The 24,266-nt window shown below is 40.4% G+C and overlaps 3 protein-coding genes and 1 pseudogene across 3 annotated transcripts; 3 read left to right on the top strand and 1 right to left on the bottom strand.

The window, feature by feature from the left end:
* The first annotated feature begins 1,151 nt into the window (after nt 1-1,151).
* Nucleotides 1,152-4,123, top strand: LOC104422883. The gene is made up of 8 exons (XM_010035336.3): nt 1,152-1,654; nt 1,787-1,851; nt 1,952-2,050; nt 2,283-2,330; nt 2,812-2,881; nt 3,038-3,109; nt 3,394-3,528; nt 3,809-4,123. Exons 1-8 carry the CDS (start codon nt 1,463-1,465, stop codon nt 3,950-3,952), a joined length of 825 nt encoding a protein of 274 aa, XP_010033638.2. The 5' UTR covers nt 1,152-1,462; the 3' UTR covers nt 3,953-4,123.
* A 6,449-nt stretch (nt 4,124-10,572) lies between these two features.
* LOC120288970 lies at nt 10,573-12,239 on the bottom strand (annotated as a pseudogene).
* Nucleotides 12,240-18,358: 6,119 nt separating this feature from the next.
* LOC104424017 (egg cell-secreted protein 1.1-like) lies at nt 18,359-18,778 on the top strand. Its single transcript, XM_010036418.2, has one exon. It carries the CDS (start codon nt 18,359-18,361, stop codon nt 18,776-18,778), a length of 420 nt encoding a protein of 139 aa, XP_010034720.2.
* Nucleotides 18,779-19,956: 1,178 nt separating this feature from the next.
* On the top strand, nt 19,957-24,257 carry LOC104422880 (26S proteasome regulatory subunit 7). Its single transcript, XM_010035334.3, has 10 exons — nt 19,957-20,146; nt 20,410-20,491; nt 21,805-21,896; nt 21,977-22,054; nt 22,264-22,325; nt 22,630-22,774; nt 22,856-23,074; nt 23,178-23,359; nt 23,538-23,713; nt 23,960-24,257. Exons 1-10 carry the CDS (start codon nt 20,060-20,062, stop codon nt 24,115-24,117), a joined length of 1,281 nt encoding a protein of 426 aa, XP_010033636.1. The 5' UTR covers nt 19,957-20,059; the 3' UTR covers nt 24,118-24,257.
* Nucleotides 24,258-24,266: the final 9 nt, after the last annotated feature.

Here is a 24,266-nt window from a genome sequence, read left to right as displayed (position 1 = left end):
ATCTTAAAAATAGCTCGTTTATCATCGACAAAAATGTCTAACCTTAAATTGATAATGAAAATTATTCATTCACTAATTATTTAAGTAGTCGTTTTTGGGGAAATGTTTTGCACATTAACAAAACAAACTTAGCCACTTGATAAACTTTTTAACTTGTTTTTTTTTGTCTAATTTAAGTTTTACAACGGCTGCACCTTGACTTTCTTGGTATTAAGTTTTTGAAATTTTAATGACATATGAATTTACATATCTAGGTTCACATGACATTTTTTAAGATTTCAATTCTTTGGGTATCATATTATTCCGTGAAGCTAAGGTTCAAAATAGGGAAGAAAGAGACTAATTGTAGTTGAGAATGTTACGTCTTCTCTGGATTGCAATAAATAAACACAATAACCTATATGACAAAAAAGGGGAGACCGTTTGCCCTTCCGGGCTACTTTTATAAATGGAGAGTGCATGCGTTTGTAATGACTATAATAATATCTCAAATTTAGCCTTCGTTTATTTCGAGAGCAATGAATGATTTTAGAAATCATTTTTTAATTAAAAACGATCGTTCATGTTACTTGAAATAATCGGTCGATAAAAAATGTCTTTATTATTTGACAACAATTCATATTTAAACATTTTTGTCAACAATGAACATATTTTTTGTAAGCGGCACAAGTGATCATTCTTTGGGGAAATGTTTTCCAAATCGTCCATTTTCCCAAAAACAAACAAAGCAGGAAATAATTAGTTATTGACAACAATTTACATCCAAAATATTTTCAGACACGATAAAAATATGATTCGTCCATTTTGGAGACAGCACGAGTGACCATTTTTAAGAAAAATAATTTTCAAAATCATTTATTTTTCGTGAAAAAATAATCCCACTATTTTTAATGGAAAGAGCTATCACAAACTTTAATGTAGGCTACCTGGAAGATACCTTAAGCATTACCCAAAAAAAGAAAATTATCTATCTCCATAATGCATATCTTCATAATGCGAAGACGATATAGAGCAATCCTTCGCATTTTCATAGGAAGACAAATCTTTTGTACGTACTACGTAGGAACCAGGAAGTTACCTCTGCATTAATCCAAACCATCTTTCTTTCTCTCTCTAGATATACATAAGATGAGACCAGCGCAGCCTTCACCTTTTAAGGGCAATATAAATCGCAAGCAAACCGGAACCTTCAAATCTCGCGCCGCACCCACTCACTCGCTCCCGCACTCACCCCCTGACTCGCTCGCTCCACTCAGTCCCGCAGACAAGATCCTCCCCCCCATTCGATTCTCCTCCTGTTGAGCTTAGATACGCCGTAAAGTTCCCGACTTTCCAATGGATTCCGCTACCCTTTGACGGACACAGATCCCGTTCGCTTCCGCCCTCCGGTTCTCGCCTCCGTACTGCGCGGCTGGTCGGTTTCGGTTGGTGGGTATCGCGGGAAGTTGGAGGGATCCGAGCCATGAGAGCGAGGCTGGTCGTGTTCCCGGTCCGAGGCAGGAACTGGTGCTTCGGCAGGTCGCTCGATCGGTCAGCACTCGACCCGGCCTCCTCGCGGACCCCGTCCACCCTCCGGGGGCTCTACGACAAGATGTCCTCCTCCGGTGGGAGCGCGTACAACCTCGAGCTGTGCATCGATTTCGTCTCCGACAAGGTTGTCCCTGTCGACCCGTTTGAGATTGAATCGAGTTTTGCCCGTCGGGTGCGGTTGAAGTTTTGGAGTGATGATTGATTGACGGGGGTGCGTTCGTGATTCGCGTTCTTGGGTTTTCCTTGGTTTGTGCAGATGAATAGAGCTTGGGTGGGTTTGGAGACGGCGCCCGAGGGGTCTATCAAGAGTAAAATGCACGGGTGAGTCCCATGGAAGTTTATCACTTTTTGTTACTATGAGCTTGTGAAAGTCTGGGAAGTTGCTACTTTGTTGGGTGAATACGTTTGGATGCTAATGTAGGTTAGGATTGAAGCTATTGGCACGGGTGAAGCCCTCGGAAATGTTCCTTAAATCCATTTCGAAGGAGGTTTCTTCCCTTGAAGTCATCTACCCTTCAAGGTTGGCCTTTTTTTCTCTCTTCCCCTTGGAGTCGGTCAACATCCTTACCATTCATTTTCATGTTGGAAATGGTTTTGTAAGCGAGGAATGTCGATCGATGTGTTTGCGGTGGGTGACTGCATATTCCTTCTGTTCCTGTTTATAAGTTTTAGAAAGAAACAATTTGGCAAGGTATTATATGCTGCTTAATTTCTCAGCGGACTTAATACTTATAGGCTTTGTCTTGCTGCAGTTTAAACTCACGCCTTGTGCGCAGAAGGTTGCGACATATTGCTAAGCGGTAATGGCTTCTTCTTGCCTAATATTCTTGTTTGCACTAAGATGGGCGTAAAGGGTCCATTTGTAGAGATGGGAAAGATGGGCGTAAAGGGTAATTGCCTGAAAGTATTCTGGTGTACGTTCTAGTTTAGATTAGATGCAGGAAAAGTAATTTTGGTGTGAGATAGTCATTTGTGGAATGTGATATATTTGCATCGCAATAGATGTTTTATCGGTTTGTTACATTTAACATGATGCATCATTTGCATTACTTGGTCCTAAGATTCCTAGCAGGTTATGTCTACTTCTAAACTCGCATGTTTACCATGGACATGGTTTACTCCACTTGTCCTCTCTTGCCGAGATAAGATGGCAAGAACTTTCATTACTGGAATTTATCCTTTCCTTTCTCAGGAACCTGAATGCTTCTATCTATTAAATTGCATGAATTTACTTGCTCATGTTTATGGAAAATCATCTGAGAAGTTCTTTTCCATGAACAGGGGATCCATTATCCACAAAAAGTACTTCTATGGCTCTGCTGCTTTGCTGCCTCTAACAACTGCTCTTTCTGTAAGTATTAAGTTGTGGCATATCATCTTCGTTGGTGTTTATTCGGGCTGAACAAATTGTGGTGTTGACTGAGTATATTCACTCTGTTATTTCCATATACTTTTTTCTGTCAGAAGGCAATTTATTCTGAGTTCTTACATCTCTTATTACTTTTAGGTCTTACCTCTGCCTAACATCCCTTTCTTTTGGCTTCTGTTTCGCACTTATTCTCATTGGCGAGCTCTCCAGGTATAAGTTTATTGCAATTCTTTTGCATATTTAATTCACTGAAGTATGTACTTCTGTAAGATTAATTGAACAATAAGTATGTGATTGTCTCTTTCTGGGATTTGATGGTTATTAGATCTTATCTATAAGCATTACAGATAGTCCTTGTTGTTCACAATGTATATCTCATCCTGTCATGATTCCTTGTTCTTCCATTCTTTAATCTTCTTCAGCTCATGTCAATATCCATCCGTTTCCTTGTTATATTGATGTATTCTTCCACTTTGTCTGTTGATTGACAACAGGGAAGTGAGAAACTCCTAGAACTAGTGTCGAATTCGTCGGTTGCTCAGACTTTGCCTTCCACAAGTACCGTTGGTAAAGACCAGGAGGGCTATGAGTCCAAGGATGGAGCCCACAATGCTGTAGGATCTCTATGGGTAAGTTTAAATACTTGTCGACTGTCCATGATTCCTCAGATAAGCACCTGATGGGGGGCATTATGTCTGATTGTTGGTACTCGTGTCTTCTTCCTATCTAAGGGAGTGCCCTTTTTTTCCCTCCATTTCACTCTGAACAAGTTTTAGCTCGACGTAAAGATGATGCTTTTTTTCTTTCCTTCAAGATGGTGTCACTTGCAGTGTGTGAAAGACTTATTACAGCAAGCAATACATGCAGAGTCTCATCACAAGCCAATTGTTTCTTTCCATGTTGTCATAGGTGTTGCTGCCATCCGAGCAACTCGAAGAATTAACGAGCTGTGGCAAAGAGCAGGATGGCCTGGCCAAAGCCGTGATCACAAGCATCTGCGAAACTTACAAGTTGAACACAAACGATGTGTTGAAGTACAGAGATTCAATGTAAACTGATTCCTGTTTCACTTTTGAACCTGGTCTCCCTGAATGGAGAAGAATGGGAAAAAGAAGAAAGCATTCTCATTGTTCAAAGGTTGTTCAGCTAGATTAGCACTGTATTCCTTTCCCGTGTAACTCATATTGCTAATTTCCGCGTCTCGGGGCCTGCTTCTTTGTGTCACCTTTTGCACAGCTTTTCTGTGTTATGATCGGCGCTCGGTAGCCAAGATTCCAAAGTCGCAAGGTTCGAGCAAGCGCCAGCATCTTGTTTTCCTGTCCGGTTTCGGGTCAATTCTTCTATTTTAGCCCACGGCATTTTGTCGGTAAAAAAAAAATTAACTCTATTCAAAATCTATATACCTGTTTTTTTTTTTTTTTTTTTTTTGGGAACGTATTAATATGCTGGTCCATGCTTCGAGTCTTTTCATGCCATAAACCTTTTTATTCACCACTTTTTATTGACTACGCCAAATTGCATAGCTCCTAATATTACTAGGCTTGCCTTCGTTTGCCCGATGAAACATGCTTTGTCCTCGCTTCCATGACTTTGCATTGCTCTACCTAAGTTTACACCTTCTCCTCCTCTTGGAAGATTAATTTTCTGAAATCAGAATTGTCGAACCTCGACCACCATTCTTAACATTGTGAAGATGACATGGCCATCCTCCTACTCAAAGGACATGCAATTTCAAATATAATTATTATTAACATTTTGTTAAGATATAGGAATAAGTATATTGTTGGTTTTAAAATTTGTCATGAAAATATAAATGAGTCTTAAAACTTATAAATATGCTCAAACTTGACTCTTTCCCTTTTTGTATTATCATAACATGCTAAGTTTTTCATAACTTATAATAAATCTAATCCCAATCACTTCCATGATATAAGTTTACAATTTTAAAGAAGAGATAGGAACCACTCATTCGGAATTGCAAAACCAATAAATCTCGAATTTGACGAACTTGAAATCTCTCACTTTTTGTTTCTTTTCTTTTCTTTTGGAAATTTGGCTCTATCTCTCTCCGCCAATTTCTCAATCTCACGAAGGCCGAAAGTTTTCCATTAATACATATATACAGGATGAACTTCTTTGACTATAGACGGGCTAGTGATGTAACCTATGTCCAAGCGTCCACTAGTCAAATCATGCAAAATATGATAGGTGTCCGCACGAAGCATGAGGTAAATTAAATTTTGAGAAAAAAATACAAAAAAAAAGAATTATATTGATAAATTGTGGTTTTCTAAGAAATTGCACGAAATTGAAATTCAATATCATTTTGCAATACCAAGAAGAGTATACTACAAATTCAAAGTATGAGGTAACAGTGTACTAAAAAGTGAAATGCAATTTGATACTAAGAACAATCCATTCCTCGTTCAAACAGAAGCCGAAGCTCGTCCAGACTTAATCCTCGTGATCAAGACAGTGAACACAACACAAACAATAGTTGGCCAAAGGGGTAAAAAAACGTATCTCTTCCAAAGTAGTCCCGAAAGTGTTCCTCTTCTTTGCAAAATTTAGACACCACTCCGTAAATGTGGGAGCTGGTCCGAGGAGCTCCTGCCAAAACTGTCAAAGCAAATAACAGATTCAGTATGAGCCACAAGTTCACACCATCCGGGATGTGAAAAGATACAGAAGAAGCCTTGCATGCAATGTGCAGCTGAGAAACGATCAACAATTTGAGACCGAGAGAGTATAACTTTTCCTGAAGGTTCCAAGTAGGGACCCAGTTATGTCACATGACTCGCCCAATCACGTCGCACGACTTGCAATCCGTCTTTGACGTGGCTATCAAAGTCATTCCCATCCAAGACCAGCGGCGCAGTGTTCTCCAGTACTTCCAGAAGATCTGAATTGGGGGCCTATCAAGTTCCAGCAGCACTCTCTCGCTGGTGTGACTAACAAAACTCCGAAAAACTGGATGGCGAAGCACCTCCTATGCCATTGGCCTGCCGGTAAAAAAGAAAGAAAGAAAGAAAAAAGAAACAATTAACTATTGACCTTTGGAAAAGCATTACAAAAAACGTACTGTAACCCAAGATGCTCAAAGAAATTTATTACATGAACACTAAGATGGCAGACTCCCAGATTCATAAGTGCAATGTTTAAAGCTATTAAAAGTGCATTAGCTCGGATGAGAAAGTGAACAAATGTCCGAAAACTTGCATGCACCTCATGACAAATATGATTCCAGGATGCTCCAAGATGAAGGCAGTTGTTTGACTATGACGAGAAACCAGGAATGATTAAATCCAAATACCTTAAATCAGCCGCATAATCATTCAGTCCCTAGGAATCTCCAAGACAAAATTGAGCTGTCAAAGTGTTATTCTCCAATCTCATAGGTAGCTCCATATGCTAAACCCTCGGAATCTTCATGCGAAATCCTCTTCTGTTTATGTATAGCGAGAATCCTCTGAATAGTGCATTATAAATGACTAAAATTTACATGTTCGTGGGCGACCAACAAACTCATAGCCCTAGTAAACAAGCTCCCGATTATCATCTCCCATTGGCCTATACGATTGTCAAGGCATTTAGGCTATCACATGTCAACCTTTTCTTCGGCTTCTATTACCAATTGCCAAAAGAAATAAATGGGATCTACATAATTTTTTATTTCGCTAATCAAGTTGAACCTCACCAGTAGAACAGATATTTTTTGGCCAAATTCAACGAAGTTCAGGCCACCTTGAGTGGTACAAGAAAATGGAAATTAACAATGATGACCAAAATCTATCAAACAACATTATGTAATTGGTAGTGCTGCAAATTAAACATGACAAGACTCTCACCTCAACTTAGGATCTGGATTTAGCAACCGCATAATCAAATCAAGTGCTTCTAGTATTGATTCCACTGAGTACGGGTCTATTTTATCCTTCTTGATATTGATATCACGATTTAGACATTCGCCAAATGGGTGTCCTTCACTAGTGAGGCAAAAGAACAAGACAACCAAACTAAATAAATCTGTAGTGGACATTTGACGCTTATTGATGAGTCATTCCCGTGCACGCCATCTCGAAGTTCCACAACTTGGAATATGTAATCAGACAAAGATAAACACCATCACAAAGACCATATATAAATGGATATAATCAATGAAGAAAGACGAGTGACAAAATCTGTTAAATCTTTACAAGCTTTACCACAATATAAAAAAACAATATAGAGCAATCCGAGTTCCAGCTTCTAATATAATATATTCTTTAAAACAAAAGAACGTTATAAATTTGAGTTTTTAGACATGAGGATGTGATTTAAGTAGTATAAATTCATCAATGCTGCCGTGATGGGTATTTACTAGTGGGGTGATATTCCAAGGAAAATTCATCTTCAGGAAGGCATTTAACAATGCCAACATTGGATAGCTTAGCAACAAAAGGTTTCCCAATGTTTTTATTCCCGATGGATTACGTCAAAGTCATGCAAATAGTCGAGTCCTAATACCACTTTCCCATATCACAGTACAAAGTAGGCATTATTATGACTTAAACCAATAATTCTTCTGAAAACAAATAAAATCATAGCTACTCGATATCATCAGAATTACATCACCTCATCAATTTCAGTAACAAAAATGAAGGGGACCACCATCGGTCCACAAGTTAACATCTTGCATAAGGGATCCAGACTTCCTTTTATATTTAAGGATTGATGATGGATCATCACACAGGACCGAGAAATCCGAAAATGCCGACAGTGCTAGGATTAAATCATGTAAACTGCAATTACAACGCTCTAGAGCTGGATGTATGAAATCTTAGTCGTACTTCATCTTACAATTCCAAATAGCATTTGGATGTTGGTAAGGTGTCATTGAATAAGGGCATATTGTAAGAGTTTTCCTAATGTGGACTAAATTAATTGATATTGTAATTTACTGTTTTTACGGTTACAGTAAAACATGGTTGGTCTAAAGAGAGATAGAAGGTTTCTTAATTAGTCTAATATGGGCTGGCTAGTGTGGGCCGAGTTGAGCCTGGCCTGTAATGAGGAGGTTGTTACACTCTCCACCTCTTAACAGAATAGCGTCCTCGCTATGGCCCCACGGGCATCAGAACAGCATTCGAGCTGTGGTCCCACACGCGGTCGGGAGTCGGCTCTGATACCACTTGTAACATCCCGGGCCCCACTGTGTAATATTGTCCGCTTTGGGTCACCCGCCCTGGCATAAATGCGCCATATTGAACATGGTGATGAGTATGATTAGTAAGACTAATTTATCTGGTTTTTTGTGGGCTGATATTATGAAAGCAATTTTTTCATATACAAAAGGGGTATTGATTTTATGACCCTAAAGAAGGTACAAGAATTATGGAATTACATACTCTAAAGTTTCTAAATATTGACGTAATTGTAGAGGATAGCTGCTCTGAGATTATTAAAGATAATAGTATGATGGAGGTTACTATGTTTTTGTCTTTACCTATACAGATAATTATGGAATCTCCTGTACCATAGACTAAACTTGTTGAGGTTCAAGGTACTATTCTTGATATAGTTTATAATAAAATTTCTTAAACCTCTCAAGTGCAGAATGAAGTGGTTGTAGCTTTATTAAGGAGATTTGTTAAGGAAAGACGATCAGTTATACCATCAGACTATATAGTCTACTTGTGAGAGCATGATTACAATATCCACTATATGGTTGATGTAATGACATATTTATAAATGTCGTTTCTTATTCTCAATTAAGTATGTGATTAGATGCCATAAAAGGCGATATACAATCTATGAAACATGTTTGGAAACTTACGGACTTGTCTAAAGATCACAAGTTTATTAGTTGCAAATTGGCGTACAAAACTAAAAGAATTTCAAACAAAGATTGTGGAATTTAAAGCCAAATTTGTAACTAACGTTTTAACTCTGAAAGAGGGGTGAATTGTTTATAGTGAAGAAATAATTATTTCTTTAAATGTTCTTTCAGAGTGAACGTGGCATTAATAATTTATTTTGATATGGAGTTACGCCAAATAAATACAAAATCTATATAGTGCAACTGGATGATTTTGCAGCAGATTTAAGTAAACTTGTATGTAGACTGAAAAGTTCTAATTCATGGTCTTAAGCAAGTTTCCAAACAATATTATTAAAGTTTCATAGTGTTATTATCAATTGAGAACAAAGTAATTCAATATACTGCAAGGTCAGTGGGAGGAAATTTATTTTTCCTCATACTTTATGTACATGATGTTTTGCTTACAAGTTGTGACCTTGAGACATCTTATATCCTTTGTACTAAGGCAGCGTAAGGATTGTTTTTGCCATATTATATTAGATTTTCTCAGAGGACATTTGCTGATTGTATATTGGAAATATTCAATATACATCATTGCAAGCCAGGAATTGTTCTTGTTGTTAAGGGTGATGGACTAAATCTATCACATTGTCCTTATTTAAATATTGAGAAAATCTAATTAAATGGTGTACCTTGTGTCAGTGCACTTAAAAGTATAATGTATGCTCGAATTTGCACTAGACTAAATGTTACAAGTGGGGCCCAAAGCGGACAATATTACACTAGACTAAAAGTATAATGTATGCTCGAATTTGGGTGACCCAAAGCGGACAATATTACACAGTGGGGCCCGGGATGTTACAAGTGGTATCGGGCGACTCGACCGCGTGTGGGACCACGGCTCGAATGCGTTACGTGCCGTGGGGCCATAGCGAGGACGCTATCTGCGTTAAGAGGTGGAGAGTGTAACAACCTCCTCTCTTATCCCACATCGCCGAGGGAGGGAGGTCTTGGTCAGCTTATAAGGCTTAAGTCCCTCTAATCTGTGTAACGCGTTTCACGTACGCTTCCGCTACGCTGAAAACAAAGCCGTGAGGGAGGACGGGCCGGTGTGCCGTGCCTCCAAAGCGGACAATATTATGGCTTGGGAGAGGGAAGGCCCGAGGGATGGCCCTCTGCCCCTGCGTAACGCGTTTTAAAGCCGTGAGGGAAAAGACCGTGGCTCGTTTTAAAGCCGTGAGGGAAAAGACCGTGGCTGGGATGGTGGTGCGTCCACGCCAGGGCGGGTGACCCAAAGCGGACAATATTACATAGTGGGGCCCGGGATGTTACAAGTGGTATCGAGCCGATTCCGGCCGCGTGTGGGACCACGGCTCGAATGCGTTACGATGCCCGTGGGGCCATAGCGAGGACGCTATTCTGTTAAGAGGTGGAGAGTGTAACAACCTCCTCTCTTGTTCCACATCGCCGAGGGAGGGAGGTCTTGGTCAGCTTATAAGGCTTAAGTCCCTCTAATCTGTGTAACGCGTTTCATGTACGTTTCTGCTGCGCTGAAAACAAAGCCGTGAGGGAGGACAGGCTGGTGTGTCGTGCCTCCGAAGCAGACAATATTATGGCTTGGGAGAGGGCGGGCGAGTGGGCCGCGCCTTTGCCCCTGCATAACGCATTTTAAAGCCGTGAGGGAAAAGACCGTGGCTGGGATGGCGGTGCGTCCCCGCCAGGGCGGGTGACCCAAAGCGGACAATATTACACAGTGGGGCCCGGGATGTTACACATCTTGCTCTCACACTCTCTAATATAATAATAAAGAAAATCAGCCGTATTAGTTTCTTCAATAACTTGTAGGACCAAAACATTCATACATATTGAGTTATTAAATATAAATCACTGTTTTTTTCTAGTCCAAATTTCTTATAATAAATACTTGAACACGCTCAATTATAGGAATGCAAATGATAAAAGGAAGAAAATGAGTCAATGTTATAAAACGAAATTTCGCATACATGATTATTGAAAGCTAGAACATAAACTCAACGAACAGTCAAACGCTACCAGTCGCTACTCCGCAAAGCTTCACGATCGCATCCTCCACTTCATCAATCTCTTCATCTCCTTTGTTCCTAATGCCGATGCTCACTTCTTTGACCTTATTCCTCACACGCTCCCCACCTTCCTCCACCACAACGGCCTTGATCACCTTCGCAATCTCCTTCCTCTCGAGCTCTCCACTCTCATTCCTCATTACCTCCAATCCAACCCCAACGTCCTCAACGATCCTTGCGTCGAGTGGCTGGTCGAGATGCATCGGCATCGCGATGATCGGGACTCCGAACTTCATGCTCTCCATGACTGAACTCCATCCGCAGTGACTCACAAATCCACCGACGCTTTGATGTGCTAGAATCCTGGCTTGTGGTGCCCATCCCTCTATCACTTGTCCTCTATCTCTCACTCTTTCGAGAAATTCCCTAGGAAGTGCCTCTTCAAGCGTGATGTGCTCTTCCACAGGAAATTTAACCGCCCAAATGAAGTTGACACTGCTAAGCTCCAACCCATAGGCTATCTCTTCTCTTTCCTTCTCCGGAAGTACTCCGTGCCGAAGGACACGAATATGGTCGACGATCTTTCTTTTTTATCAAGCCACTCAGTTATGTGATCCCCATCCTCTTGGACAGGATCTTGAACCAGCGGGCCGACGGGCACTACTTTCTTCTCCAAAAGATCACTTAGGTAGTCGATGTATTTGCCCTCCAATTCCCTAAAGGTCTTCAGGAAAATTAGGCCCGACGGTTGGTCAATGCACCGCATGATCCTCTCCGTGTCGCTCATGCCACTCTCTGATGCTTGTTCCATTTGGTTCCTATACTTTGCCATCCAGTGGTCTTGAAGACTCATCGCCTTGAAAGGATACTCATCGCCCGGCCTCTTGATGGAGTGCAATGCAAATGAACTCGCCCCTGCTGCCACGCTCGCGAAGTTGACCGCCGGGATGCCGTGTGACCTCGTGACTTCCGGCACCCACGGGAGGAGATAATCAAAGATAAGCATATTGGGTTGGCGATCGGAGATGATGTCGGAAAGGTTAGGGCCCGCCATGTCGAAGGCCATCTTCAGTTTCGGCATGAGGTGAGGCGGCAAGCCCCTAGTCGTGTGGTATTGAGGAGGGAGACCAGGCAAAGATGGGACATGGAGCTCCACGAGCTCAATAGCGGAGCAATATTCATGAGGGATTTTGATGGAACTAAGGTTGACAGGACTTGAACATAGGAAGATGTGGAAGTTCCTATTCGAGAGCTTTTTGGCTAGCTCTAGAAACGGACCTATGTGACCATGAGCAAGCCATGGAAGCATGAGAACACTAATGGTTCTTCTTGTCGTAGCCATGCTCGATGTGATTTTTCGCGTGTGCGACTCTCTTAGCTAATTATTGTTCGCTCTAAGCTTTTGATCATTTTGGATTCAGATGGCACTTTATAGAAGAATGGCGTATTTGATCATCTGTCACGGGTTCCTTCTTCTTTCTTTAATATTTCTCTCTGTCTTTGGCCAAACAAAAGAAAAAAGTTGAGGGGGGCAGGAAGTCACGTGAGGAGGAAAAATGGGGAAAAGAAAGAGAGAGAGAAAAAGAAAGGGGAAGTGGGGAAAGAATCGGCAGAAGGGAGAAGTGACGTGCCCTAGGTTTTTTTTTAAAAACTCTACCGGTTCCGGTTCCGGTTCTCATAGGAACCAGAACTGGAACTGGGAATGCCGGTCCTCAGAAAAATGAAATCGGGACCGGAACTGGTCTCTTTAGAATCGAGAACCGGGTTCGTTTCTTCAGTTTTCAGTTTTACTCGGGAACTGTACTCACCCCTAAAATAAACCTCGAGGAAGTTAATGTTACGATGACCTTGAATTAATCTTTTCACTGTTGACCATCGTAGGTGCCCTCGAAGATGATGATACCATTACTTCCTTTAATCAATTTCAGTAACAAAAGTGAAGGTGACCACCATAGGTTAACATCTTGCATAAAGGATTCCAACTTTATTTTATATTTAAGGATTAATGGCGGATCAACAGGGAGGACCAAGAAATCCGAAGAGGCTGACAATGCTAGAATTAAATCATGTAAACTACAATTACAGCACTTGAGAGCTAGATATATGAAATCTTGCATTAAATCTTGCTCGCACTTCGCTATACAACACCGAATAACATTTGAACATCGGTAAAGTGTCATCAAATGACAAACCTCGAAGAAATGATTGTTACGATGACCTCGGACTAATCTATTCATCGCGACAAATTGACCATCGTAGGTGTCCTTGAAGATAATGGTCCATTACTTTCCTTCCGATTTCTTTCCTCAACTTTGGATCCGGGTTTAGCAATTGCATAATCAAATCAAGAGCTTCTGGCATCGATTCCACCGAGAACAGGTTCATTTTGTTTTTCTTGATATTGATATCACGCTTTAGACATTCACTAAATGGTGTCCTCCCACTGGTGATGTAAAAAAAGAAGACACAACCTAAACTAAATAAATCCATAACGGACGTTTGACCCTCATTAGTGAGCTGTTCCAGGGCACGCTATCCTGAAGTTCGACAACTTAGAATACAGTCATCTGACAAAGATCAACACCATCACATGGAGCATATATAGATGACTATAATCAATAAAGAAAGACAAGTGAAAAATATGTTAAATCTCTACAAACTTTACCACAACATGAAAAAGCAATATAAAGCAACTAGAGTTCCAACTTCCAATATAATGTATTCTTTAAAATAATAGATTATTCTAAGTCTGAGTTTTTAGACAGGAATGTGGATTTGATCATTATAAATTAATCAATGCTGCTGTGATGTGTACTTATTAGTGGGGTGATATCCCAAAGAAAATTCATCAAGGAAGGCATTTGATAATGCCAACATTAGATAGCTTAGCAATAAAATCTTTCCCAGTAATCAAGACATTTTGAGGCTTTAATTTCCGATGGATTATATCCAAGTCATGCAGATGATCGAGTACGAAGTAGGTATTAAACATGACTTAAACCAATGATCATTTTGAAAACAAATAGTATTATAGGGCAGAAGTACAACGCAAGTGCCAAAACTTGGTACGAATGAATACTTAAGTGTCAAAATATGAGCAAAATTGATCAGTTAAGTGCTACTTCGGCCAAAATCCGACCAAATTGATGATGTGGCAATTTTCTGGCGAGATGAGTGCAAAACGACATCATTTTACACGCTGACATAGTTAGAAAATGCAAAAATGACGTTGTTTTGTCTCTGATGTGGTAAATAATTAATATAAAAATTAATTAAATTAAAATTAAATTTATTTAAAATATTTTAAAAATAAAAAACTTAAAATTGAAAAAGTTGGGGGAGGGGGTGGGGGCGAAGGGAGGTGGTGAGGGCTGCGAGAAGGGCCGGCAACGGAGGGGGGGAGGGTCGGCCGAGATTGCCGGCCCTTGGTTGACCGGTTGCGAGGGCTCACGAGCCCTCGTCGGATCTGGGCGAGGGGCTGGATTTGGGCAACGGCCCTCGCACAAATTGCCGCCCCGGCCGACTTGCGCGAGGGCTCGCGAGCCCTCGTCGAACCGGGGTGAGGGTTGGTGGCCCTCGCCCGACCGAGCCAAGGGCCATCGCTCACCCTCGTCACGGATCCGGGTGAGGGCTCGCGGGCCCTCGTTGCCGTCGGGCGGCTTCGCCGGCCTTTCCGGCGGCAAGGAGGCGGCGGCGACAAGGGCTCAGCCCTTAGCCGCCTCCCTTCGGCGCCCCCTACCCAATTGCCAAAACTTGGTACGGAGGGATACTTAAGTGCTAAAATCGAAGCAAAATAAATCACTTAAGTGTCATTCCGGCCAAAATCCGGCTAAATTGATGACGTAGCAATTTTCCGGCGAGGTGAGTGCAAACACATTGACGTGGTTAGAAAATGCAAAAACGACAAGGTTTTGTTTTTGATATGGTAAATAATTAATATAAAAATTAATTAAATTAAATTAAAAATTAAATTTATTTAAAATATTTTAAAAAATAAAAAACTTAAAATTGAAAAAAAAGGGGGTGGGTCAAGGGAGGCGGCGAGGGCTGCCGGGGAAGGGCCGGGTGACGAAGGGGAGGGTCGGTTGAGGTCACCCGCCCTGGGCCGACGTGGCCTGCGAGGGCTCACGAGCCCTCGTCGGATCGGGGGCACGGCCCTCGCCCGGATCACCGGCCCTTGGCCGACCCGCAACGAGGGCCTGTGAACCCTTGCTAGATCCGGGGGCGAGGGTTGGCAAGGCCCTTGCCTCGGCCGAGCCAAGGTCCATTGCCCGCCCTTGACGAGATTTGGGCGAGGGCTCGCAAGCCCTCGCACCGGTCGGCTAGCATCGCCGCCCTTCTGGCGGGGGTAGGGAGGCGGCGAGGCGAGGGCTTAGCCCTTAGCCACCTCCCCCTTTTAGTTTTTTAAAATTTAAAATTTTGTATATTTTAAAATATTTTAAATAAATTTAATTTTTAATTTAATTTAATTAATTTTTATATTAATTATTTACCATATCGTAGACTAAAAGACGTTTTTGCATTTTCCAAGTCACGTCGGCATGTAAAACGACACCGTTTTGCACTCACATTGCCGGAAAATTGTCACATTAGCAATTTGGCCGGATTTTGGCTGGAGTGGCACTTAAGTGATTCATTTTACTCCAATTTTAGCACTTAAGTGTACATTTCAAAACTTATGACACTTAAGTATCCCTCCGTGCCAAGTTTTGACACTCCAGGTGTCTGTACTTTGTATTATGGCCACTTGAAATCATCAGAATTACCTTAGCTCATCAATTTCAATAACAAAAATCATATTAGTCCACAAGTTAATATCTTGCATAAGGGATTCCAACTTCCTTTTACATTTAAGGATTGATGGTGGATCACTAGGAAGGACCGAGAAATCTGAAGAGATCGACAATGCTAGGATTAAATCAGGTAAACTGCAATTACGGCGCTCTAGAGCTAGATATATGAAATTTTAGTTGTACTTCGCTATACAATACCAAATAACATTTGGATGTTGGTAAGGTGTCATCGAACGACAAACTTCGAAGAAGTGAACGTTAGACCTCGGACTAACCACTTTACCGCGGTAAGTTGACCATCGTGGATGCCCTCGAAGATAATGGTCCTATTACTTCCCCTCTCGATTTCTTTCCTCAATTCAGGATCCACGTTTAGCAACCGTGTGATCAAATCAAGAGCTTCTAGCATCGATTCCGTCGAGGATAGGTCTATTTTGTTCTTTTGTTCTTCTTAATATAGATATCATGCTCTAGACATTCGCCAAATAGGTGTCCTCCACAGGTGAGGCACAAGAACAAGATACGACCTAAACTAAATAAATCCACACGTTTGACGCACTTAGTGAACTGTTTCGGCGCACGCCATCCCAAATTCCATAACTTGGAATATAGTTATCAAATAGAGATCAACACCATCACAGGGATATGGATATGGTTTAAGCAGCATAAATTCATCAATGTTGCCGTGATGGGTACTTACCGGGGGTGTTATCCTAAAGAAAATTCATCTTCTTGAAGGCATTTAATAATGCCACCATAGGTTAGCAACTAAAAGTTTCCCAATAATGAAGACATTTTGAGGCTTTAATTCCCGATGGATTATATCCAAGTCATGCAAATAGTTGAGTCCCAATTCAATTTCCCTGTATCACAGTATAGGGTAGGCATTAAACATGACTTAAACTAACGATCCTTCTAAAAACAAATAGTACCATAGCCATTTGAAATCATCATAATTACCTCATCTTATCAATTTCAGTAACAAAAGTGAAGGGTGACCACCATCAGTCTACAGGTTAACATCTTGCATAAGGGATTTAACCTTCCTTTCATATTTAAGGATTGATGATGGATCATCAGGAGGATCGAGAAATCCGAAAAGGCCAACGGTGCTAGGATTAAATAAGGTAAACTGTAATTACAGCGCTCCAGAGCTAAATATATAAAATCTTGATCGTTCTTCTCTATACAATACTGACTAACATTTGGATGTTGCTAAGGTGTCATCGAACAGGCTTCCGAGGTTTGTTCTTCACTTGCAGTCGCGCATGTTTATAGAACCATGTTATTACTATTGCGTCAATGGCTTGACCAATCTCTGCTCCATTTTCTTTTGTAATTGTGATGAAAGTTTATCAAATGAATAATTATTGTTACAAGAAAAACTGCATTATGGAAGCGGATTATATAGTCCGTTCAAAATCAATTTTATTTTCATTTACATGCAAGGCCGAGCATTGTCATAAGCATAAAGAGATTGTATGTCCATCCACTGGTACATGGTCAAATCTCTGTTACAAAGATTGTTTATTGCATTTTGGGCAAATACCATAAAAAAAAAAACCCTAAATTATATTAACTCCAACAAAAGCACTTAGAACTTTTCTTTTTTGTCACTAAAAACCTTAAATTTGACCATTGTGAGATAGATATTATAATTTTTTTTTGTGTCAAGGAAGAATCTAAACTTATACATATATAAATATATATCTTTTGTTTCATTTTCATCTAAGGTAAAAGTTTGGGGTTCTATATGATTTTTTTGTTGGTATATGTGTCAAATTGGCAAATTTTGGATTTTTATGATACACAAAAAGTTCAGAATATTTATATCATAGTAGATATAGTTTAGGGTTTTATTTTATGGCATTACCCCAGCGAAAAGCCCTCGAGTGTTTTGGGGTGACCCAAAATGTGGCGGGCAATCCAAGTTAGTTTGTTTCATTTTCATTTTCTTTTTATTGATTGAAGTAAAAAAAATTGAAAATGTATTAATTATCTGTAGAAGGCGTGAACATGGTCGGACTCGTCAACCCATGGGCCAGCCAATCCGAAGTCACGTTGCTGGACTCAATAGTCAAAACTACAAAAAGGAAATTTAGGGAAATCCTTCCAATCTCATCATTTAATTTCTAATTATCTTAAAATCAACTCTTCCATCATTTCTACTCAGCATTAATTCAACACCCGCAATGTAGCCACTTAAAAGATTTAAGAATTCATTCATGCCTTTTTAATTTATAAATTTGTAATTTTATTGCACACATTATGATTGGCATAAGACCTTTCGCTTCTCTTTTACTTGTTACAATCAATGAGGTTTTCTAAATTTTATATATTTCGGAAAGATTTTGTCTTTACAATCATATAAGAACGAAAAATTACTTTTTGATGATTGATCGTGTGCTAAATTTGCGATCACTTCGATTCGCATCCAAATTTTCTGTTCATTATGATCTTTTTATTTTATTTTGTATACAGTGTTTCTTGTTCATACACTTAAATATTTCCTAGCAAGCGGTGCATTCTAAAGTGCTCATCCTAACCGGTATTTATTTTCTTCCAGAAAGAATTCTTTTTTCAGCAAATTGGTTTTGCTTCAACATTACAATGTCATTAATTGACAAAACCTAATTATGACCAGTGCTGTCTTATCAAATTCCCCATAGTTATAATAATAATTCCACGAACCCTTTTGCTTACCCATACAACGTAACATCTCCATACAACATACACCTATAAAAACCTCAACTCCACCAAAAAATATTATTCATACACACATTGTAATCTCTCTACTCGATTGCCAAATTTGTCTGGGCAAGAAATGCCTCCAATTGCCAAGCTTTTCATCTTCCTACTCATACTCGCATCTTCATACTCTGCCATTACGACCGAAGCTGGCCGAGCCATATCAGACCACAACCCAGCGAGCCTCGCGGCTCGGCTGAAGGTGGCGGAGAATGGGTCGGACTCATCGCACTGCTGGGAGTCGATGTTCCAGCTACAGGCCTGTACCAGCGAGGTGATCCTGTTCTTCCTCAACGGAGAGACCTACTTGGGTCCTGGTTGTTGCCAAGCCATTAGGACCATCGAGCACCAGTGCTGGCCCAACCTGTTGTCTTCGCTAGGGTACACAACTGAAGAGGGCGACATCCTTGAGGGCTACTGCGATGCCGCCGAAACCCTGGACCCGCCGCCGGCGCCGGTGGTACCTAATAAGGGCGTTCCAAACATTGGAGGGTGATCATTTGATTTTGGGACAAGCGATTTGGGTCATCATGGAGTTTGTTTCTCATAAATAAGGTAGCGTGTTGGGCTTGGGGGGTTTGTTTTTCATAAAGTTTGGATTTGCTGGGTCGAAATTCAACACTAGCGTCCCATAATGTCTGCTTGTTTTTTTCTAGTAAAATGGCAAGGTCAGCGTCAGGTTTCCGAGGTTTGTTCTTCTCTTGCAGTCGCGCATGTTTATAGAATCATGTTATTACTATTGCGTCAATGACTTGACCAATCTCTGCTCCATTTTCTTTTGTAATTGTGATGAAAGTTTGTCAAATGAATAATTACTGTTACAAGAAAAACCGCATTATGGAAGCGAATTATATAGTCCGTTCGAAATCAACTTTATTTTTCATTTGCATGCAAGGCCGAGCATTGTCATAAGCATAAAGAGATTGTACGTCCATCCACTGGTACATGGTCAAATCTATGTTACAAAGATTGTTTATTGCATTTTGGATCAATACCATAAAAAAAGCCCTAAATTATATTAACTCCAGCAAAAGCACTTAGAACTTTCTTTTTTGTCACCAAAACCTTAAATTTGACCATTGTGAGATAGATATTGTAATTTTTTTTGGTGTCATGGAAGAATCTAAACTTATACATATATAAATATATATCTAAGGTAAAAGTTTGGGGTTCTTTATGATTTTTTTTTTTTTTTGGTATATGTGTCAAATTGCAAGTTTAGGATTTTTATGACACAAAAAAATTTCGGAATATTTATATTATAGTAGATATAGTTTAGAGTTTTTTATTTTATTTTATTTTATGGTATTACCTCAACGAAAAGCCTCGAGTGTTTTGGGGTGACCCGAAATGTGGCGGGCAATCCAAGTTAGTTTGTTTGTTCCCACTAATGATTCTTATAAAGAACTAACCACCTACAAATAAATATATATAAAAAATGATTAAATCACATATATAAATCGGAAAATCTCGAAGAAAAATTAAAAGAAATTTGAACTTCTTTCAAAGCGAAATCTTTTTTGCCATCCATATAGTAAACTGGCGGAGGCCCGCCCGAAAGCTGCAAAACCTTTGGGCCGGGCCGGCCTACCGGGCCTCTTTCAGGGTGTGGGCTCCGTCCCGCACGCGCCCGTCACGTGATAAGCTACTCCCGTCTTCTTCCTCAAGAAATCGAAGAAGAAGAAGAAGAAGAACGGCGGCGACGACGACGACGGCTCTTATACACAAGAAAAGCTCGCGGCGAGAATCGCACCAGTCGTGATCAGGAGGTGAGAAAATGGCGATCGAACACGAAGACGAAATCAAGGACGAGAAGAACCCTCGCCCCCTCGACGAGGACGACATCGCTCTCCTCAAGACCTACGTAACTCTCTCTCTCTCCCGATCCACCTTCGCTTGTTTCTGAGAGCTGCTTGCTGGTCGTACTTAGCTCGAAATCGCGCTTCTGCCGTAGAACTTCGCTGGTCTCGGCTGCCGATCCGTTGGATTCAGCTCGAGACCTGCTTCGGCTTCGATTTTGGCCGGAAATTGTTTCTCTCGATTTAGGGGTTTTCTACCCTCTTGTTTTGCTGCTGTTCGAGTTCTATCGCCGCGCTCGCCGTAATTTCATCTTGATTGTTCCGACAGGGTTTGGGGCCTTACTCTACGAGCATCAAGAAGGCAGAAAAGGAAATTAAGGACATGGCCAAGAAAATTAACGATCTCTGCGGTACGTTGTTCGGAAAAAAGTTCTCTTTTATTCATTTATTTGTGATTTGAGGAGAGCTCGGAGGATGTGAGATTTCGCAATTTTCGATCTGGCTGTTCGGTTTTCGGTGGTTTCGTCCCCTTGCGTATGAGTCCTATCCGACTGCAAAAGAACCGAATGAAATTGGAGTGGGTCGATCACGCTCGTGGACTTATGCTTCCTAGAATTTAATCAAGAAGCTGAGTTTTATTTTGGTAATGTGGATCTAACTTTATGATGGGCTGGAATTAATGGTTTGGCTGTTTAGGAGTTGAAGCCCGCCATTTTGATATTAAGCAGGCATAGTTAAAGAGCCTATAAAGCCGAGCACACTACTGCCCCGGTGTGATATATTTACATTATGTCACTAACTCCTATTTACCAAGACAATATTTTGCCGTATGGGACTGGTTGGGTGGATAATGGACATGACGCGATCCTTTAGCAAGACCAGAAAACTTCTTCTAATTGCCTTGCCCTACGGGCTTCATCTTGTCGAACATGGCAGTTGTAATCGTGTCTGACCAGTCACTCTGCCAAATCTGTCTATATGTCCTGAGATATTTGTCTTAATCATTCATTTAGATAGGTTGTGTCGTATATTGAGACAATTTTGTTCACCAGGTGCATTAGCTTTGGTTGCTTCAATCTGTATTTCTCATGTTGAGAGAGTAGAAGACAATATGAGAGCCAATAAAGATAACTTAATTTGCTTTGTTATTGTATTGATTGCCTTCTGTGATGATGAACTCAACGTTTCTGCCACTTCTTGAAATTTATATCACTGATTCCAAAGAAGAAAAGAAAATGTCAAGGGTGGTCCCATTAATTTCCTAAAGATGGTGTCGATTGATTATCATATCAATTCTCCAAAAGCATGCTGAAGTTTTGTGGGTTGACGGTCTAGCATATTGTCTCATGAGATCTAACAATTGGCAACTTTGTGGTTTGTGCAACATAGGGACCCTTTTATTTGGAAATGGAATGTCAGAAATGCTTGTGCATGTGAAATAGCTATCTAAAGAAGTCTTATGCTGAGCTGTTCTGATGGATCTTCCGTTTGAATCTTCTAGATAGTCTGCAGATGGTAATAGTCTTCATTTCAGTCAGATCTTTAATTATCAAACTGCTTATTTTGGTATAAGTGGGTTATATGAGTTAGATCATTATATTAACAGTGAGTTAGAGTCTCCTTTTCAATTTGAGTGATATTATGATCTTGTTGGCATATCTTCCTGTCACTGAGTTACTGTAGGTTCCTCTAATCGGTTCTTCCTTGGTTTCTTATATTTTAGGTATCAAAGAGTCCGACACAGGCTTGGCTGCTCCTAGTCAGTGGGATCTGGTTTCTGATAAACAAATGATGCAGGAGGAGCAGCCACTTCAGGCAATTCTTTGTACAATTGCCTAAATTTTTGACTTTTCTATCATGTGCTACCCGAACTGATGACCAGCTACGTCATTTAGGTTGCAAGATGCACAAAGATAATAAACCCAAACACAGACGATGCCAAGTATGTCATAAATGTGAAACAAATTGCAAAGGTAATTTTGTGTTTTAATTGCCTCTGTTTTTTGTATGCTGTCATGAATTTTTGTCTTCCAGGCTTAGTGATTCGATTCTTTCCCTGAAAAGGCTTTTCAACTTCTCTAAATTTATCATTGTAAAAGCATTAGAACAGCTTTCTTATACCTAATAGTAGTTCTACTTTGTCAAATTTTGGGTTTTAATGAGATCTCTTTCTTCCCTGCAGTTTGTTGTTGGACTAGGTGACAAAGTTTCCCCAACTGATATTGAAGAAGGCATGCGTGTCGGGTATGTTAACTCTTCATCTCAGCTAGGCATTGTCCTGAGCTTCTTGTGATGTTTCTTTCAACAATTCTTTGATATCATATTTCTTGGCTCACCATTCATTTAGTTAGTGTTAGTTTATTTGAGAACTAGAAATGTGAGAAGAGTTTGTATGTTAGTCTGGACATATTCAATGGTGCGGGTACTCGATCCATCACAATATAGTAAAACTGTGTGCCCTAGCCTGTTTTGTGATTCAGTTGTCATATTTTTAGCTTAGCTGTAATTTTCCATTCCATATAATTTCATTCTTAACTATGTATTGCAGGGTAGACCGGAATAAATATCAAATTCAGATCCCCTTGCCTCCCAAGATCGATCCAAGTGTGACAATGATGACAGTGGAAGAAAAGCCAGATGTCACATACAATGATGTTGGTGGATGTAAAGAGCAGATTGAGAAGATGCGTGAGGTGCTTTATTCATCTGTTTTTTGTTTTAGAGAGAGAAGATGCGTGAGGTGCTTACTCTGGTTGAATTTGTTCATTCTTTAGGTTGTTGAACTGCCTATGCTTCACCCTGAAAAATTTGTCAAGCTTGGAATTGATCCTCCAAAGGGTGTTCTCTGCTATGGTCCTCCTGGAACTGGTAAAACACTTTTGGCCAGAGCCGTAGCTAACAGAACTGATGCCTGTTTCATTCGAGTAATTGGGAGTGAACTTGTTCAAAAATATGTCGGTGAAGGAGCTCGGATGGTTCGGGAATTGTTTCAGGTTGATCAACACACTATGTTGCCTTCAAAGTTTGTATTGCACTAGTGATTATTGTATGTGCTTTATACTTTATTTGTAACTAGCTATAAAAAACTTGTTTCAGATGGCTAGGTCCAAAAAGGCCTGTATTGTGTTCTTTGATGAAGTTGATGCAATCGGGGGTGCTCGTTTTGATGATGGAGTGGGTGGAGACAATGAAGTACAGCGTACAATGCTTGAGATTGTGAACCAGCTTGATGGCTTTGATGCCCGTGGAAATATCAAAGTCCTTATGGCTACTAACCGGTATAACTGACCTCATCTTAGTGATTGAAATGTGTGATAGTCCTACCCTTGCCCTATGGAGGAGTTAGCAAAAAAATGTGTGCGGCCGGGTTTTAAAACATTGCGAGTGGCTTTTAGACACTTGAATGTCTTTCTAAGATGGATATCCTGCTAATGTTTTTGTCTTCATGTCATTCAGGCCCGATACTTTGGATCCAGCACTTTTACGTCCAGGACGACTGGATCGCAAGGTTGAATTTGGTCTTCCTGACTTGGAGAGCAGGACACAGATATTCAAGATTCATACAAGAACAATGAATTGCGAGAGGGATATCCGCTTTGAACTTTTAGCAAGGCTCTGTCCAAATTCCACTGGTAAAATTCTTTCTTTCATGATTTGTAGATATGCTGCTGTCTTTTGTCTCTACTTCCTTTAAATGCAAGAACTATTTTGTTGAGGATTTTCCTGTGCTTCTCTATTGGTTTTAGCCAAATAGGTCATTGCTACTGTTTGCCTGCAATTTGTTGACAGTAAAAGCGAATATCAACTTGTTATTGTCAATGGTTTATACACCGTATATTTGCTGCATTTGGTTCTCTGAGACGGTTCTCTAATTGCAGGAGCTGACATAAGGAGTGTCTGCACAGAAGCAGGAATGTACGCCATCCGAGCTCGGAGGAAGACTGTCACAGAGAAAGATTTCCTAGATGCAGTGAATAAGGTCATTAAAGGGTACCAGAAGTTCAGTGCGACACCCAAATATATGGTTTATAACTGATTGCTCCTTCATTCTGTCTGAAGAGATGAGGTGAAATGGTAAGCAAACCAGAAGTTGCATTGTCATCGGGTGGATGAACAGGTCTTTTGGTTCATCTAGGACTATTACTCGATGTTATGAGATGCCCGACCCAGCTATAAGCATTGTTC

Source organism: Eucalyptus grandis, chromosome 10 (assembly GCF_016545825.1).
Source record: "Eucalyptus grandis isolate ANBG69807.140 chromosome 10, ASM1654582v1, whole genome shotgun sequence".
NCBI lineage: Eukaryota > Viridiplantae > Streptophyta > Magnoliopsida > Myrtales > Myrtaceae > Eucalyptus > Eucalyptus grandis.
The sequence above is the reverse complement of the archived record's forward strand: the minus strand, read 5'-3'. Positions and strand labels throughout refer to the sequence as shown.

Excerpts from the sequence above, each read along its gene's own strand:
- LOC104422883 (XM_010035336.3), top strand. The coding sequence starts at position 1,463 with ATGAGAGCGAGGCTGGTCGTGTTCCCGGTCCGAGGCAGGAACTGGTGC. Across the intron at positions 1,655-1,786 it reads TCGATTTCGTCTCCGACAAG|ATGAATAGAGCTTGGGTGGG; the intron begins GTTGTCCCTGTC and ends TGGTTTGTGCAG. Across the intron at positions 2,051-2,282 it reads GAAGTCATCTACCCTTCAAG|TTTAAACTCACGCCTTGTGC; the intron begins GTTGGCCTTTTT and ends GTCTTGCTGCAG.
- LOC104424017 (XM_010036418.2), top strand. The coding sequence starts at position 18,359 with ATGCCTCCAATTGCCAAGCTTTTCATCTTCCTACTCATACTCGCATCT.
- LOC104422880 (XM_010035334.3), top strand. The coding sequence starts at position 20,060 with ATGGCGATCGAACACGAAGACGAAATCAAGGACGAGAAGAACCCTCGC. Across the intron at positions 20,147-20,409 it reads TCGCTCTCCTCAAGACCTAC|GGTTTGGGGCCTTACTCTAC; the intron begins GTAACTCTCTCT and ends TTGTTCCGACAG. Across the intron at positions 23,714-23,959 it reads GCTCTGTCCAAATTCCACTG|GAGCTGACATAAGGAGTGTC; the intron begins GTAAAATTCTTT and ends CTCTAATTGCAG.